The sequence below is a fragment of the Psittacula echo genome (genome assembly GCF_963264785.1).
Source record: "Psittacula echo genome assembly, chromosome: 11".
Taxonomy (NCBI): domain Eukaryota; kingdom Metazoa; phylum Chordata; class Aves; order Psittaciformes; family Psittacidae; genus Psittacula; species Psittacula echo.
This window is the reverse complement of record NC_137746.1, coordinates 15,203,871-15,220,888: the sequence shown is the minus strand read 5'-3', so window position 1 is coordinate 15,220,888 and position 17,018 is coordinate 15,203,871. Positions and strand designations below refer to the sequence as shown.

The 17,018-nt window shown below is 46.5% G+C and overlaps 1 protein-coding gene across 1 annotated transcript; it reads right to left on the bottom strand.

Moving 5' to 3' along the window:
- Positions 1-433: 433 nt before the first annotated feature.
- On the bottom strand, positions 434-16,814 carry DELE1 (DAP3 binding cell death enhancer 1; the record flags this gene model as incomplete). The annotated part of the gene is made up of 11 exons (XM_080627047.1): positions 434-690; positions 1,032-1,188; positions 4,500-4,592; positions 5,487-5,645; positions 6,406-6,548; positions 7,269-7,362; positions 8,884-8,939; positions 15,636-15,779; positions 16,149-16,269; positions 16,448-16,559; positions 16,708-16,814. The coding sequence occupies 11 exons, from the start codon at positions 16,812-16,814 to the stop codon at positions 434-436; spliced, it is 1,443 nt and encodes a 480-aa protein (XP_080483173.1).
- Positions 16,815-17,018: the final 204 nt, after the last annotated feature.

Here is a 17,018-nt window from a genome sequence, read left to right as displayed (position 1 = left end):
TAGAGAGAATCCCAGACTACGGGAATAGCTAGCCTTGAAGTGAGATCAAATTGCCTCAGAGGGTGCAGGCCAGGCACATCACAAATTTAGCTGCCAGCAACACCATATGGTGGCTTGTAAACCTCACTGGGGGACTATGTGCAATATTCACAGGGCTACTGCAATGACAGCCCTAGACCACATCACTGTGGGATGGTGGAGCTCTATACAGAACGGTAAGAGCATAAAAAATGTCCTTGTGTTGGAAGTTAGAGAGACATCATCGTGGAGTAAGAATATCACAAGGTGTATTCTCAAAATCCTGTTATTTAAAATTCCCTCCTGTTCCATTAACAGCCTTCTCTTTCCACGCACTGCCAGCCTGCTTCCAGCTTCACACAGACTAAGAAGGGTTGCCTTTCCTTCTGCCTGCTCGTTTCACTTACCTGCTGCACTAGTAACAGCAGTGGTGGGGTTCCAAGCACTGCAGTTCCAGTGGCCTTGCCCTGTTTCCGAGGGCACGGCTCCATCCTGCACCACTGAGCATCAACATGTGGAGTCCGTCTGCACTCCATGAGTGAGGCAGGGTTAGGGCAGATTGTCCTGGCTGGGTGGTGTGGTGGCCTATATGCACAGGCTCAATAGTCCAGAAACTGGGGCTAGAGGAAGAGGCTCTCATTCCAGAAGGGAATGGATGCTTTGTTTGCACATCTGAAAGTAAATTAAACCGAGATATTAATGACACATTGTTCTTTGGGAATGGTTTCTCCACAGAAACATAGAAGATCAGTTTGGGAACTCAAGGATCACCTAGTCCAACTCTTCTAGGCAAAGCATGACCTAGATTAGACGTCCCAGCATGCTTCACTTCAGCTCAACTTGGAAATAGCTGGTAAGAAGAGGAATGAACTGAAATTGCTCCCTTCCCTTCAGCAGAGGACTCCTTTTTGCCATGGTCCTCTGCTACCCTTCCTCTGGCAGTAGAGGCCCCACTTTTATGGGTCACTTCCCCATTCAGTCAGCACACTCTTGTCCCCTGCTGCCCCCGGTACCTTCCATCTCCTCTTGTAACACTCGAAGTCTCTCCTGAGCGCTCCTGTTCCCTGCAGCAGCTGACTGCTGGTAGTGTCTCATTGCTTCTGCCAGGTTCTGCTGCACTCCAAGGCCCTTCTCATAGCAAACACCCACGTGGTACCTGCTTTGGGCATCCTAGCCACAGAGATAGCACAGCAATCAGCCCCACACGATGGAGAAGTGATGACAGCACATGAAAGGAGAACAGCGAGTCTTTAACACCTACTTTAAAGTTTACTCCTTTATCCCTCCGACCATATCTTCAGTAATTTAGTCCCTTCACTGAGCACACAGTGAAGCAGAATTTCTTACCAGCTCTCTCTGACTCCACTCCTTCCTACCTCTTTCCAATGGGAGTCACTGATTTCCCTTCCACATCCAGGTCTGTGTCACAGGAACAAAGGAACAGCTGCCTCTGCAGAGCATCCCGATTGTCTCAGGGGTCAGAGCTAAGGGGACATGACTGCACCCACATCCTGATCACACCCAAACTCTGAGCACACCCTGTGGACTGCTCAACTACAGTTCACACTGAAGTCTTGTACAAACATAACGAATACCACAGAGGTACTTGCTGCCAAGGGTTAAAAGATTCCCCTTGGTAGCAACAGGTCATCAGTGCACAATACTGCATTACTATATTGCTCAGCCTCGCTTGATTATATTCCAGAAGAAATCTCAGGCAGCAGAAATGAAGTCAAGTAAATAAGTGCTAGAGAAAAAGCACCTAAAACTACTAAAGACATGTAACTGCTGAGAATGAACTAGAAAGTAGAAGATGTCACTGCAAATGTATCAGTGAAGCCAAACCCAAACCTGTGATATGTTTACATGTTGGCTGTGCACTTTATTTTTGAGACCCAGTGGGCGAAAAAGGATCTCAGATAGCATGAAAGCAAGATGATGGTCCTGAAGACACTGAAAACACAGCATGGGCTAGTGGTCACACAGTCCTTTTCCAGCAAAAAGCCAGCAACAGAACTTGAAGTGTGTGACTGCCAGAAACATGATCTAAGCAAGGCTTTGCAAATAAAGAAGGGAAAAAAAAGCAAGTAGCAAGTTTTAATAAAGCCATGAGAAATGAACATATTGCAAGTGTTGCTGTCTGAGATGGAGCTCGCAGAGGCAAGCGGAGAACTCAGTGAGTGGGTGCTTTGCAAAATGTTGCAAGTCTCAGCTTATGACAGCAATAAACTTCTCCAGAGATGAGATAAACACGTTGAAGGATTGGCACTTCAGATGTGACAAGAGACAGGGTGAAATAAGAAGCATTCCAGTAGCCGTCTCTCAGATGACGAACACCTCTAAGACAAGACCACAAGGAGAAGAGATCCCCAGATTAAGCATGGCATAAGTGACTGTGATATCCTTTGACATCTGAAGGTCAGACTCAGTTCTACAACCCTTTTCAGTATGTTTTTTATATTCTATGGTTGCACACATAGAATAAGGGAGGATAAAAAGTGGTAAGCGAAGTAGAACGCAGCTCTCTGAAGCGCTGTTGTGTTTGGAAGAACACTTGTCAGAGCTCTCAGCTCTGAGAACAACAACCTGAAAGAGAAACACTGAACCCACGACTTCTTGTGCTTGTTTTCCCTTTCTGGAGTCATAGCTGAATGGTGCTGTCCTTGCTTCACCCATATCCAGTGTTCTTTTACCCAACTAAACATAAACTCCTACTCCAAGGTAACAGGAAAAGAACGTACTCATGGACTATGCTGCCAGCAGAATGTGTGGGGTTGCATCCCAGGGGGCTGAGGCACAAGCCTGTCACCAAAGATGAGGCTATGGTACATCTGCAGCCAGCATCCATTGGGAAGCAGAGACAGGGAAAGATGACCGAGTTCTGAGAACCATCACGGCTGTGACCAAAACCCTGACCTACTGAGGGGTACCCCTGGGGCCTGCAGTTACCGGCTAGATTTCTGTTTTCTTACAAGGCCTTCAGTAAATGACACTTATTGTTATATTGAGCAGCATCCACATCTGAGGTCAGGCTGGAAGAAAGGAGTCAATGATGCAGATTACGAGAGATCTTTAGCAGATTTGGAATTAAATCTTCTTATCATGGTATCTGAGCTGCTGTGGCTCGTCAGGCCTAGTGCATTCTGAGAAGTGGGTGAAAACTGATGTGGCAGAGTTTGCAAGTGACATAACGTCACTCAGAGTGCTCAAACTTACTGTCAAGAATTAATCAGAGATCTCACAAGACTTAAGAGTGGACAACACAATCACAGAGGCAAACTTACTGTTGACAAATGCCAAGTAGTGCTTATAGAAAGAAACTTGTGAGTCACTGTGACGGTTCCCTGAAACCACCAAATCACTGCTCAGTGGCAGGCAAAAGGGCCAGTAATATTAGGTATCATCAGAAGGCTATGCAGAACAAAGCAGAGGATCTCATTATGTCAGATCCCTGGCATACCTCTATTCTGAGTCCAGCTTTAGTCCAAGCATCTTAAAATGGTCAAAGAAGTCCAAAGAAAAAACAGAAATACTGACAAGCACAATGAAACAGCTTAACTACATGGAGAGACAAACTAAACTAGCACTCTGCAGCCTGCAAAAGAAATGACTTGGAGAAAACATACTAAAGGGCGACAGACTCACAAGTATTAGCCAGAAGAAAGAATAGCTATTCATTATTTTCCATTGCACAAAAGCTGTGGGAACTGAAGTTAAAATGACCAATTCTTCAGAAAAACCTAGCTATTACAATGCAGTGCAAGCTGAAAACGAGTGAACAATGTTGCAGTGCTGTAAAGAAACAGAACTATGGGATGCAGAAACGTGGCTGCAAGACGTGGGATGTCATTCTGCTGCTCCCCTAAGTGCTGGTGAGGGTTCAGGAGCAGGATTATGCCAAGACTGTGCCACTGCCCATCAAAAAAATGAGCCACCAGGGGAAAGTGCAAGCAAGAAAATGATCTGAGATCTTGACAACATGAGGCGTGAAGAGAAACTGCAGCAGTGAGGGAAGGCTGAATGGAGACTCAAGTATGTTAAAGGTTCCTGCAAAGAAACAGCAATAGTCTTTTCATCCTCTCTGTAGAAGGCAAGAAATAACGGGCCAATTTTGAAGAACGGATTTGAGATAGACACAGCACAGTTCTCAAAATGATACAGTAGTGCAAGAATTTGACTGAAGAGGGTGTAGATGCTCCATAACGGGAAACCTGTAAAATTATGCTGGATGAATACAAGCATTGGTGCTGTAAGAACTACTCCAACCCAGTAAGACTGTTCCTAAATTCATGTTTTGTAGGGTCTGTGCCTCAGGGCCTCCTTCCTCTCCAAGACGCACCAAGGCTCCACACTGTCTTTTCAGACTGTGTAGTAAGATCTTGACACTTGCTCCCATTTCCAAGAAGCCCTGAAATCTGCCATCTGTAACCTGCAGTGATCCTAAACTGAGAACAATCACAGCTTGTAGAGGGATTACTTACACCGTTCTTTGCCGCCAGCAGCAGGTACTTCAGACCTTTCTTTTCTTTAGGTTGCAGCCCCCTTATGTAGAATACTCCAAGATAAGCCTGTGCCTGCAACAAAGCCACACAGTACAAATCAGCCAGGATTTCCCCCCTTCATTTTCTTTTACTGATTTTGTAAGTTGCTCAAATGCTGGGTTACTGTGGCAAGATGAGGGTGCCGAGTACCCTGCTTGCTGCAGAGCCTGGTGAGAGAAAAGGGGACTGTCCTAGAAAGAATCAGTCTGAGATGGTCAACACAATCACACTGGATCTGTAGACCTGCGCTATAGGTGCAGTTAACATCACCACAGTAACACCTTAAGACCCAGAATCTAATTTCAAACTGTACTGTGGAAGTCAGAGCCAGAGAACAGCTCCTACTCGTGAGCTGTCCGTAAGAGACAGCAGATGCACTTCCTGGAACAGTGTGCTACATGAGGTACAGTCACTGCCAAAACGACTGGCGTTTGCCACACAAGATGGCACATGCCTAAATGCATCTCCTAAAGAGTGGGAAAGGAGGGCAGGCATATCCATGCAGATGAATCATCTTGACAAGTCACAGATACAAAATGAGGATCTGTTCTTATTTAAAGCATCTCATGGAAGTTCCTCCACCCAAGTAACCTGTATTCTCGGAACTGAGAGAGATGAAACACAGAGCTACATTTGCAACTGTAGGTCAGTCTTCCTAAGGCAGTGGTATGATCTAGGTGTCTGATCTAAGAGCCCCATTAAAAGGCTCAACAGCAAAACAACCAACACAGCTGACACAATGGGTACCTAGCTGCCTCCCATGTGTAGGCAGGGCTGTCTTCCATACTCTATTATAAGTGTAAACATATTGGAAGGATTTTGCTTCCACTCCCACAGAAGCTGCTTTCTAGGATGTCTAGGTTTAAAGCCTTAAACAGGGATCTCTGCTGGCTCTCTCCTACGAACTCCCATACTGTAGACACTAACCTCTGTAATGCCAGCCATTGCTGCTTGCTCCAGGAAAGTCACTGCCTTCTGATGCCTGTCCCACTCGTTTTCAGGTCTGTGGCATAAGAGGTATCTTGCGTAGCGGTACTGTGCCATGGGGTGACGGCTGCTGGCTGCGTGGTAGTAATATAAAGCTGCCTGGAAAAAGATAAACACATTTGTGTGTTTATCAGGTAATACATGCCTCAAACATGACATGACTCCCCTCTGGCCAGGACAAGCTTAACCTCTCTGTCTAGATCTATCATCAGCTGGACACACTTACCCCAGCAGCTCTCCCACACTTCCCTGCTGAAGAGCATGAGATTGCTCAAGTGAGACAGTGAACTGCAACTATCTGAGAGCCCTCTAACCACACTGCCTTCTCTAGTCAAAACTTCCCGTGTTGAAGAGGCTGGCACTGGGTCAACAATACTCAAGCTTACTGTGTGCTAAGGGGGATCTGCACAATTACTCGAAACAAGCCTCCTTTGCAGATCTTTCCAGCTACAGAAGATGCTGAGTACAGCCAGCAGGCACTAGGTGGCAGGCTGTAGTTAAGGTACCCAAACATGAAGGCTCAAGATGTAAAAATCGCTCAGATGTGGAGTGCTGTTTTAAATACAGCAACATGACAGGTTTCTCCTTGGTACTCTTCTGGGTGTTGGTGGCATAGGCTGAGTACCTATGAGAAGACCTCAGCAGCTATGAGAAAGGAGATTTCAGGAGCACATCTCTGAGGGGATCTGTGATGCTGAAGCCAGCACTGCAAACCTGCAGTCTGTATTATTTCCAGCATTTTCTAATGGACTTTAGAGGCTGTCAAACCCATGCAAAAGGAGAAAAGTGCCTGCGTACCCAACAGAGACCATTCTCCTGGTCTGTGCTGCACATACACAACCCTACAAGCCGTGGATACCTTTTCCAAGTCCTTTTCCGTGCCTCTGCCATGCTCGTAACACAGACCCACATTGAACTGGGCTTTGCTGTAGCCTCGATCTGCTGCCAGTTTGAAGCAGGTATAGGCTATCCTGGAATGCCCAGCTCTCATGCTTTCAATCCCTGAGAAGAACACCATGTAAAAACAGGGGAAAAGAACATGGACAGAATGAAGCTTCACATGCAGCAACCTTCCCCACAGCTACTTAGTCTTCCTTTGCCCATGCCAAGTGCTCCTGGCCATGTTCAGCTGGCTCAGCCACCCTCATGCCACAGAACCAAAATTTCCATAAGAAAAATGGCAGCATTGCCTTTCAGGAATTTTTCTAGGTTCACTGCAACGGAGGGTAATGGGCTAACACAATGTATGGTTTGCACAGAAGCAGCTCACTTTTTACTGCTGCTGCTAGTGGTGTGTATATAGGGCAGAGCCTTTTTTCTTAGGTCCTTGCATCTTCCTTTGTCTCTTCTTAAGAGTTGCAATTCTGCAATTGCTTTTTCAGCTTGCCAGGGAGCCTGAGATCTCCGACAATAAAAAAGGATAAAAGGAGATGACATCTCGTGTTGCAAAAAAGACAGAGATGGCTTAATTTCCAACTACAGATGTCAGGACAACAGTGCAGGCTTCAGCCAAGCCTGGATTTAAATATGCTGACATAAATCAGGTGGCAGGATGGGACAAAGGGCAATAAATCTCTCAAAGCACAGTTGAGTTTGCTGAAAGGAGGCTTCAGCTTGGGTATAAGCCATCTCTGCCTCCACAGAAGACCTGCAACGATCTGGAGGTCCTCCAAAAAGAGAAATGTGTGGTTTAAGGACACAACAAATCCAAGTCCACATTACCAAGGATATTCAATGCAATGGAAATGTCAATCCGGAAAATCTGCTGCAACTGGAAAGCAGCTTCCTCCAAATGCCCTCGCTGGGCTGGGTCACCCTGAGGAGTCAAAACAGCAAGCTGTTAAGACAGCAAAACCATACAAACCCTGTAGGAGATTCTTTCTTTGAAACAAGCAGTCAGACACGTTGGTACTGTACTATAGTTATCAAGAGGGTGATGTAATCTGCTGTCATGTGTCCACAAAAAACCCCTCCCTGTCCTACACAGCCATCTAGTTAGGGAAGCTGTATGGACACTGCTTACCTCCCCTCTGACCAGAGAGCTTGGCTTAGCCTCTCAGACATCATCAGACCTGTCAGAATTCAGCAAATACCTGATAGCACTCCTAACTCCCCCCTTCAAAAGTAATGCTAACCCTTGTTCGCTCTCCCACATCATGTCAACAGCACAAACAGGCACTGATGTATCCGTATATGCTTTAAACAATTCAAGCTGAGCCCACACTGTCAGCTTACCAACCACTGCACATGCCTAATGAAACCCTGCACAGCAGAGACAATGTCTTTTCTTTCTCAGTAACGAACAGTATTTTCTACTTCAGCACGGCTCCGGGAGGTGGGAGGAGGATCAGCCTGGCTGTAGCTCCCCAGCTTGCGTACAAAGGTAGTGCCATCGAGCGGCAGCAGCGCACACTGCACACGAGCTGAGGTGCCTCCACGCTCGGGAAGTCATGCAGCAAAAACGTTCCTTGGCACCCAACAGCTTTACTGCTCACCCAGCACTCAGAGCTGCTCACAAGAGGACAAGACATGGACCAACTCCCCTCCTCTCTCAAGACCTGCCCCACGACCTACGAATGAGCTACAGACTCTTCCTAAGGCCCTGCAGAAGGGGCACCTCCCAGGATGGGCAGCTCAATGGTCACCTTTCTAGGGTGAGAGCAGAGTGAGGAACCCACTCTGTTAAATACCGAATTTGCTCCCTGCTCTGTTCACTGTGTCCTTGAGCAATAGCTCAGCTGACTGATTTGTAAAATAAGGATTGTCTGTACCCAAGACTAAATTGCAAGGAATTAGCAGGTTTAATCACAGCAGGAACAGTAACGTAATTTATGGCCTTGTGACTCTCAAGCTGATGCACTCTCTTCAAGCCCGAAGTGTTTTCCTCTCTATAACAGACAACAGCCAACAGCCAGTCCTGATTTGCAGCTTTAGGCAGAGTGACACTACCTTCTCCAATCATGGGTTGTCTGGTAAAAACCAAAACAGCAACCACATGTAATCACCTACTGAAAGACTGCCTCAAAATGCAAATACACAGGAACAGACTGGTGCTGTTGGAATGGGGTTTTCCATTTTGCTTCAGCTCTTCTCTACTAGCAGCCCTGTTACACAGACAACTTAAAAGGATGGGGATGCCAGTTTGTAGCTCCTGGAACTTTGCTCTGGCTAAAGCAGAGGGCAGCATATCACATCCCCCTTTCTCCTGGCCTCCAGCTGCACAGGGCAGAAAACAGTGAGTGGATTGCTCAGGCTGTGCTGGGGGTCACACTGAGATGGCTTGCTTTAGGGAAGGGGTCTCAGGTATGAACAGAGGGTGTGAAAAATCAAAGTATACCTTTGCACGGTGGAGAACTGGCCCCAAACTGGAGCTCTCAGGGATGTGGAACTCTCCTGCATTAAAAAAAAAACAACAAAAAGAACAAAAAAAAAAGCAGGGTTAAGCAATGCTGTACCTTTGCCTTTTCCTCCTCTTCCCATCCTCTCTATTCCATAGCTCTTTCCTAGAGGACTGATCGCCCACTCAGTCATGGGCACTAAGAACAGAAAGAACACCAACGAATTTGACCTTTGTACCAAAGCAACCAAGTGCTAAATGATTAGAGTCCTATAGCCTGCAGCAATAATACACCTCCTCCAGAAAGGCCCCATTCTTGATCTGAAGCCACCAAAAGGTAGAAAATCTCCTGCTTCCCCTCAAAGATTATTCCAGGAACTTGCAATTGCTGCTTAAAGCTCTGTGCTTCATTTCAAATAAAACCAGAACAGGTTTCTGCTACCAGGCCCTGGCTTTTCTAGGCTTTTTTTGCCTCTACTAAAAAGACCATCCTCCATTTGAAAGCCCTGATATGACTAATCAATCCCTCTTGATTCTTTCCGGGATTCTAAACAGATCCTGCCCTGTCCATGTCTTTCAACTTTCTTTCTGCCCAAGTTGATGAATTTTAAGACTTTCTGCCACTATTCCTGGAATTTTTGACATTGTTACTGAAGTGTGAACCCTCTCCCCAGTGTCACAGGAGGGGTAAAATGACCTCCTTATTCACATTCATACCTGCCTAGTTTGCATCTATCAGAACTGTGCTCCAATTACCATTGCTCAGGGCATCGTACCCATAGGTGCTTTGCCTCCCTAGCTCCTTTTCCAGGTAATTTCTTTCCAGGTACAGTTCTGCTTGTGCAAAAAGATAACCAGATTCTGGAAGCACTGGATGCAGGCTTGGGTTATCATCCAATGTTCCCCACTTGCTCATTGCTGCCTTCTCAGATATGGTAGCACAACCATGCGTTCAGTCACTATCTGACCAGTTTCAGACAGAATTATCTAATGAAAACATCTCCAGCAAGAGCTAAGCCACCTTGCTCTTAACAGAATTGGGCTGGAAGTGATTACACAGGCATTTACACCAGCTACTCTAAGAGGATGGTGACCTCCAGAGAAGAGGACGAACAGGCGAGGGCTGACTGAGGCCAATTATTTTTAACCTGAATCACCATAAGCAGCTGCATCCCACCAGGCACCTAATACCAGGTGCTGAAGCCTGGATCACTTCAAGCCAGTGCTTCTAACACAAGAAATAGCTATGCTCTCCCTATGTTTCCCTCTCAAGCTGTGTGGCTGTAGAGCACGGAGCTAATACGAATAAAAAACCATTATCAGTCCTTTCAGGGGCCTGACTCCTTGATTCCTGGCACTAAATGGCTACACAAGCACTTGTGCTGGCAGAAACAAATTTGCAACAGGCAGTGTTGCTTCTTGCAGTGCCTGCACCTTCTTACAATACACACGAAGCTATGGCCTATGTTCCAGCTGCAGTCCCATTATTCCCAGATAAACAATTCCCCTTTGGCTGTATTAAAATGTACGTTATCTGAACAAGCCCCACTCACCCAACAAGCAAGGTCGCTATGGCAAGCATGATTTCTATTCATAATTCCACCAAAAGTAATGTAATCTGTGAATGTATTAGTTATGCTTTACATTTATTTTCAGACCAGGCATACAATTATCTGCTCTTTCTCACTGAAGACTCTTATCTCTTGCTCAGGTATCTCCCTCATGATGCAATTTGTGTTCTTTTGCTATAGGTACAACAGCAAATTCCACGCATTTGTTTCAACAACATTAGTACATTCATGCATTCAAGAAACTTTACTTTTGGCACAGACACCTCCCTCTAAACCAGAGATTCCTCAGTTACTGAGAAAACATGGTGTAATTTGGACAAACCCCATGAACAATAAACAGAAACTCATTCTAAATTCCTGTGGAACTGTCTCATCTCCCTCTACCAGTGGAACCTCCTCCTCACCCTAATCCCAGTCATCTCCCCCATATTATGAGTTACCAATCCCAAAGAGCATAAAGTCATTTAAAAGAAAACACAGGGACCAACTGATCCTGGCACCCAGTCCCATCTCCTGAAGAAGCAGATCAGTGAATTCTCTCAGAATTCACCTTTGAGGCTGAGAAAGCCACAAATCAAACCTCTTCATGGATATTGTGATCCGTAACACTTGCTTGTTTCAGAGCAGCTGCCTCAATACCAGACACGCAATCTAAACACAATGCTTAGGTTCCTTCAGTAGGAAAGAGAAATAAAAGCACCCCCCAACAGCAAAAAGTCTCATAGCGCTTCAGCAGAGTGCGACAACTAGCTTAGACTATAGAATTACCTTAGAATCACAGGCTAGTTTGGGCTGGAAGGGACCTTAAAGCTCATCCAGTTCCAACCCCTGCCACGGACAGGAACACCTTCCACTAGAGCAGCTTGCTCCAAGCCCCTGTGTCCAACCTGGCCTTGAACACTGCCAGGGATGGGGCAGCCACAGCTTCTCTGGGCACCCTGTGCCAGCGCCTCAGCACCCTCATAGTGGTGAAAATCAATCTCCAACCTAACATTAGTTAATACCAGTTCACCCAACTGTTTATTTCTTATTTCTCTAAGAATGCTCAAGCTTCAACACAACTTCGTAGGAACCAGTCCTTGAACAAATTCATTGCTATATTGCATCCACAGAACCACGTTCAATTGTTCTTAATGCTGCATGTTCAAAGCACACAAAAGGTGGGAATACCACAGCTGGAATTTTCAGTGCAACCTTATTTATGCTTCTTCAAACACATGCTAGGATCTCACAAGACTACACATCCTTTTTTCCATGCAATCTTTCAGCTTTCAGTGTACCGGATGCCCAATGCACACATATTCAGCAGCTAATAAATATTTTGTATTTCCCCACTGTTCATCCTGAACTAATCAAATGTTGCTCAAAGCTAGCTCCAAATGAGGAATTAATAATCTTCTCATAGCCAGTCTAGATTGCTCATCCCAAAACATCCAAACACTTCACAAGAAGGAATTCACAACAAGAGCTGGACCAAATCCAGGATTTCTGCCTCACGGAAAATTTTAGTGTTTCCAATTGGTTTTCATTGTGCTTTGAAATGAAACCACACTTGTGCAATGTCTGTAATCTCAGAATTGAAATAATGAATTTTACAGTTCTGCCAGGGGTAAAATACAACTCCCCAGGGCAGCATTCAGCTGCTGTAACACCGAGACTGGCTGTAATCACCTGTTCGCTCACTACGTGCCTGTAACTTCTGGCAAAAAAGCTTTGAGAGAGGCAGGAATTGCATGAAAAAATAGGATATGCTCATGCAGACAAGGACTTGCTGATAGTCATATCCAGGATGCTATTTAAAGCAACTTTTAAATGAATTTCCCAAAGTTTGCTCCTTTTTCACACTAAAAGTAATAGATTCTATCATATTGTGTTATGTTAAAACTGGAACAGCTCATCTGCAATGCTGGGATGTTTGGATCCATCACAAAGATCTTTGCCACTTGAGGTAATGAAGTAGCTGACAGCAACAGCAGATTGTCACTGTATATGCAGACCAGCACAAGCAAGCCTGGAAACTAACTGCAACACTGAAAGAAAGGGTGAGGACATGGATTTCTCTCCAGAAGGTCCTTTTGCCATTGCTGGCAACAGCAAACTGGAGAAGTGAAGGTACATTCTGCTCCATTCCCAGTTCTGGAGGTCTGTTCTTTAGCGGCAAGACTTTGCTATCAGATTCCCCTGCATCATCTGCCAGGTGTCTGTCCTTCCCTCCCTTCTGCTCACCCCAGCTTCTTGCTCCATTCTGATTTAGCCAGCCTTATTCTCTTTTGGTTGCTAAACACCAGCAAAAAGAAATCCTAAACCTTAGGTAGCTTTTTCTGTGGAAAGCAAAACACACTGTGAGAGAAAGGACTTCACTTTAAAGCTTCCCTTTAAAACTTTCCATGGGAAGATTCCCAGCACTTCCCACATTACACAACCATGGAATTTTTGAGGCTCTTCAGTGACCATTACTGAATCTCTTCACCCTGACTTTTCTCAATAAATTCGCACTAAATGGATCCACAGAATAATGTGAGAATGTAACCTGAGGACGTATGTATTGAGCAAAATCAAATTATTTCTGACATATATTATCTCTGGCAACTGACAGCTGTAGATGCTTGGGCGGAAAGGGTAAGGAACAGGGATTATAAAGTCCTGCTCTTCCTGGCAGAACTTTCCAGCAATCAGCTGTTCTGCAACCTTCTGAGCAGCAGGTTTTGGCTGGACCAATTAAATCGAATTGGAATCTGTAATTTTTCCTAATAATTTCTTGGAACACATTTACACTTCTGGCCTGGAGCAATAAGTTCTACAATTTACCTGTGTACTGGCCAGACGTGTGCCATCTTTTGCCTCTTTTCAGACTTGCTACCTGACTCTTTCTGTGCTACCTATTAATATGTGTAATATGAAAAATACTGCCCCATTTCACCTTCCCGCAACACTTTTAGTTTCACAGAGCACTAGCACACCCTCTGCCACTTCTTTTTTAAGAAGAGTCTGACTCTATTTGTATGTCATTGTCTCCTTGTCATCATTTTCTATGCCATTGTTGCTACTGTTTTTAAGACACTGTCTTTTCCTTAAGCATGCAAGATGTGGCTGCATCACAGACTCACTCAAACCTACAATACTGTCTTTCCTCAGTTCCTTCCTTTACAATAATTAACATTTAATTGGCCTCACTGCTGCTGAGCATTGACTTAACCTTATCAAAAACGTATCCATGGTGTCTTTAAATGCTCCCTCTGCAATATAATTATTAACTTGACACTCCTCATTCTGTATGTGTATTTAGAGTTACACTCCCCTGCGTATCCTAATTTAACCTACCTTGGGATTAGCCTGGGTTTAGTTCTCGTGCAATTTTTTGCTCTGCCTTTCAGATTTGACTGTCCTGAATAATTTTGTACCATTTGCTCCTTCTGTCTCCTCACTCATCACCTCTTTTTTTCCAAATCACTGCTGACTGCTGAACAGGTTTAACCAGTTCTGCTCCAGTTCCGGTTCTCCATTGTGAAAACTATTTCTTGTACTTACTAGCCCAAGAGTAGCCCCCCTGCCTTCCCTCTCATCAGCTTTATTTCTCCAGATAGCTTGATTTTAGGTCCTGGCTGAAAGATTTTCAGAAAGCTAAAAGCTGGATAATCTTGCTCCACATTCCTCTTGACTTCTCCAAAGAACGCATAATCGATTTACAGCTCTCTTAAGTCTCTGCAATGGAGCAAGATGGCCTGAGAAATGGCTTCCTAAATCCTTCCAAGACCTTTGATTCTTTGATATAGCACGCTCATCCAGGTATCTGACACTTCTACAACACAGTTTCTATCAACTTAGAATTACCTCTTTTGCAGTTCTGTGCCTCAAACAACCCCCCCTTTTTAAAAGCCAGTGTTCAATTTGTCAGTGTTCATTCTTCTGGCTGTACAACAGATGGATTACATATCATCATTAGAGGCTCAATGATTTCATTGCTTCTGAAGAACATCTGAACGAAGAGCACATGGCCTTAGTGACTTGCCACTGTTCAATTTATCAGTTTGCCTAAAAGCTCTTCCTATTGACTCTCAGTAGGAAACTGTTTGTCAGACACAGACACATGCTCACTCCTGAATGTTCAGCTGTGCCAACTGAAGGCATCACTGTCTCCACTTATTCCCACCACTTCTTCCAGAAGTCCACATCCAGTAATCTGCCAGTGAGGCAGTGTGTTTGAGTGCTTCTTAATATGCTCCAGGCAAAAGCAGATGGGTTAAACAGTCTAATTGGCAGTTTAGGTAAATTAACCTGGCTCTTTTCCTGGAGCTAATTAGGAAACATGGAAACAAAATGCTCCATTTGCCAACTGATGGGAATGGTAACCTCTGGCAGGCAATGGGTTTGATAAGCAGTAGTGGGCAGTAGCTTAAAACACCACAAAAGAAAGCCAAAGATCTGGAAGAAAGCCTAGAACGGGGAACCCCTTTGACCTTTTCTGCAGCATCTGACATTATGTAGCCAGCATCTGTGGGCTGCCTCTTTTATATGCCTCATTTACACCACGATCATATGTTGCCCCCCTTTCTACTGGCTCCAGCTTCTAACAGTTTTCCTGAAGCCATTATTAGTGTTTCTTCACTTAGTGAGTAGCCCATCTGATTTTCCTTGAGATGACTTTAAACTTAATATGTAGGACTAGCTTTCCCGGGTTGAGACTCTCTATTTTTATAAAACTCATTTTAAGAAGAATGTCTTTGATACCTCCTTCCACTGTGTTATCTACAGTATAAGTGCTCAGAAATATAGCATCATCTTCCAGGAAGAGAATAACTCCTTTAGTTTCACACCATGTGCAAGGTCTCCCAGATCAATGGTGCTGTATCCTCCTGAATCCTTGTGGCTGCAAACATCTGTCCACAATAAGAGAACAGCAGCTGGATGTTGTAATCAGGTCACTAAGGCAGAGCAGTACTGGTAAGGCTGATGTCACCTGCAGTTACAGCACACTCCTCCCTGCCTTCAGGAGATATTTTTCCTCCTGTCTCTGGACTCCTGATTCATGCCTCTGAAGTTCTGTCTTTTCACTCTCACCTATGTCCTCAAGGGTCAATAAATGGCTCTATACCTTTTGGCTCCCAGCTCTGCCTTGGGAAATCTCAAAACTCAGAAGTCCTTTTGCCACAAGTATCCTGCCCCGCAGCACATTGCACGTACCTACTTCAGCCCAGGGCTGGCTCTCTCCTTGCCCTGAGGGGATGCCTGAGGATGCATTCTCTGGTACAACCTCTGGACTTGCTTTCTGCAGGAAGCACGACCCCAGCTGCTCAGTGGAACAGCTCGTTGAGGCTTCAGTCACCACTGTAAGGCAGAACACAAAAGCACTGTTTGCTTTAGGAGACAACACCGCACTACATATCATCTACCTAGCATCCTTCTCTGCTCTGACCACAAAGCCAAGCAGGAGGGAACTTCACGAAGCAGACTCAGAAGACAAAATAAAGGTAAGGGCATGCAGGATGCAAAGTGGGATTGAATCAAATTGTTAAGAAACAGTGAGATTCCCCTGACAGACACCAGCCCTCATTCTTTCTCCCCTGAGAGCTTGCAAGCTGGTTGTCAGCTTCTCACCGCAGCTCTCTTCCAGCCTCAGTCAAGGTATCACCAGGCAGGAACCCTGCCCGGCAGCAGGGCCCTCCCACAGCCCCTTCCCACGCCAGCGCTGCGAACCTGTTTGCTGCGAGGGCAGCGAGGAAAGCCGCAGAGCCTTGTGCTCTCTCCTGGCGTCGGGCAGGGACCTCAGCCAGGCGATCTGCCTGAGCAGCTGCAGGAGCAGCGCACCGAGTGCCCCCTGAGGAAAAGCAGACACAAGTCAAGGACAACATCCCCGCTCCCTCGCTCTGTCCCGTTTCCATGCGGCAGCTTGTCCACAGCTCTGTTTCGGCGTGCCTGCTGCTCCCACCCCTCTCACAACACAAGGTCGTGTGGTGCCAGAGGTCCCAACACCGGCCGGGCCCACCGCTCCTCACCCAGGTGACTGCCTCCAGCACGGAGTAGCGGGCCACCAGGCCGGGCAGGGTCTGCCTCCTTCCTCCTCGCTCCCGGCCATCCCGGAGCCGTCCATCCTCACAGCCGGGCGCCCTACAACAACCAGGAAACACAACACGGTGAAAGCTGCGGGCAGCCCTCGGCACCCCCCCTTCCGCGGCGCGCTGGGCACAGGGGTCACCCCGCTCTCGCTGCAGACCCGCACCGCGGGCAGTGCGCGGCCCGGCCCGGCCGCACTCACCGCTCGGTGCCCGGGCCGGGGCCGTCGGGCGGGGGGGCGGCGCAGGCAGGGCGGGTGGGGGGCGGCCAGCAGCGGCTCAGGCCGCGGCCCAACAGCAGCCGCCACATCCCGCCCGCGGGACCATAGAGAGGGCGCGTTGCCGAGCGACAGCAGCTTGGGCCATAGAGAGGACGGAGCTACTGAAGGTATCCGCTGGTCGCGGCGGTCCAACACCGGGCGGCGGGGCCGAGAGGGGCCCGCAAGGGCAAAGCGCAGAAAAGCGGCTTCGGCCGGCCCGAGCCCGGCTGGCGGGTCGGGATAGAGCGGCGCCG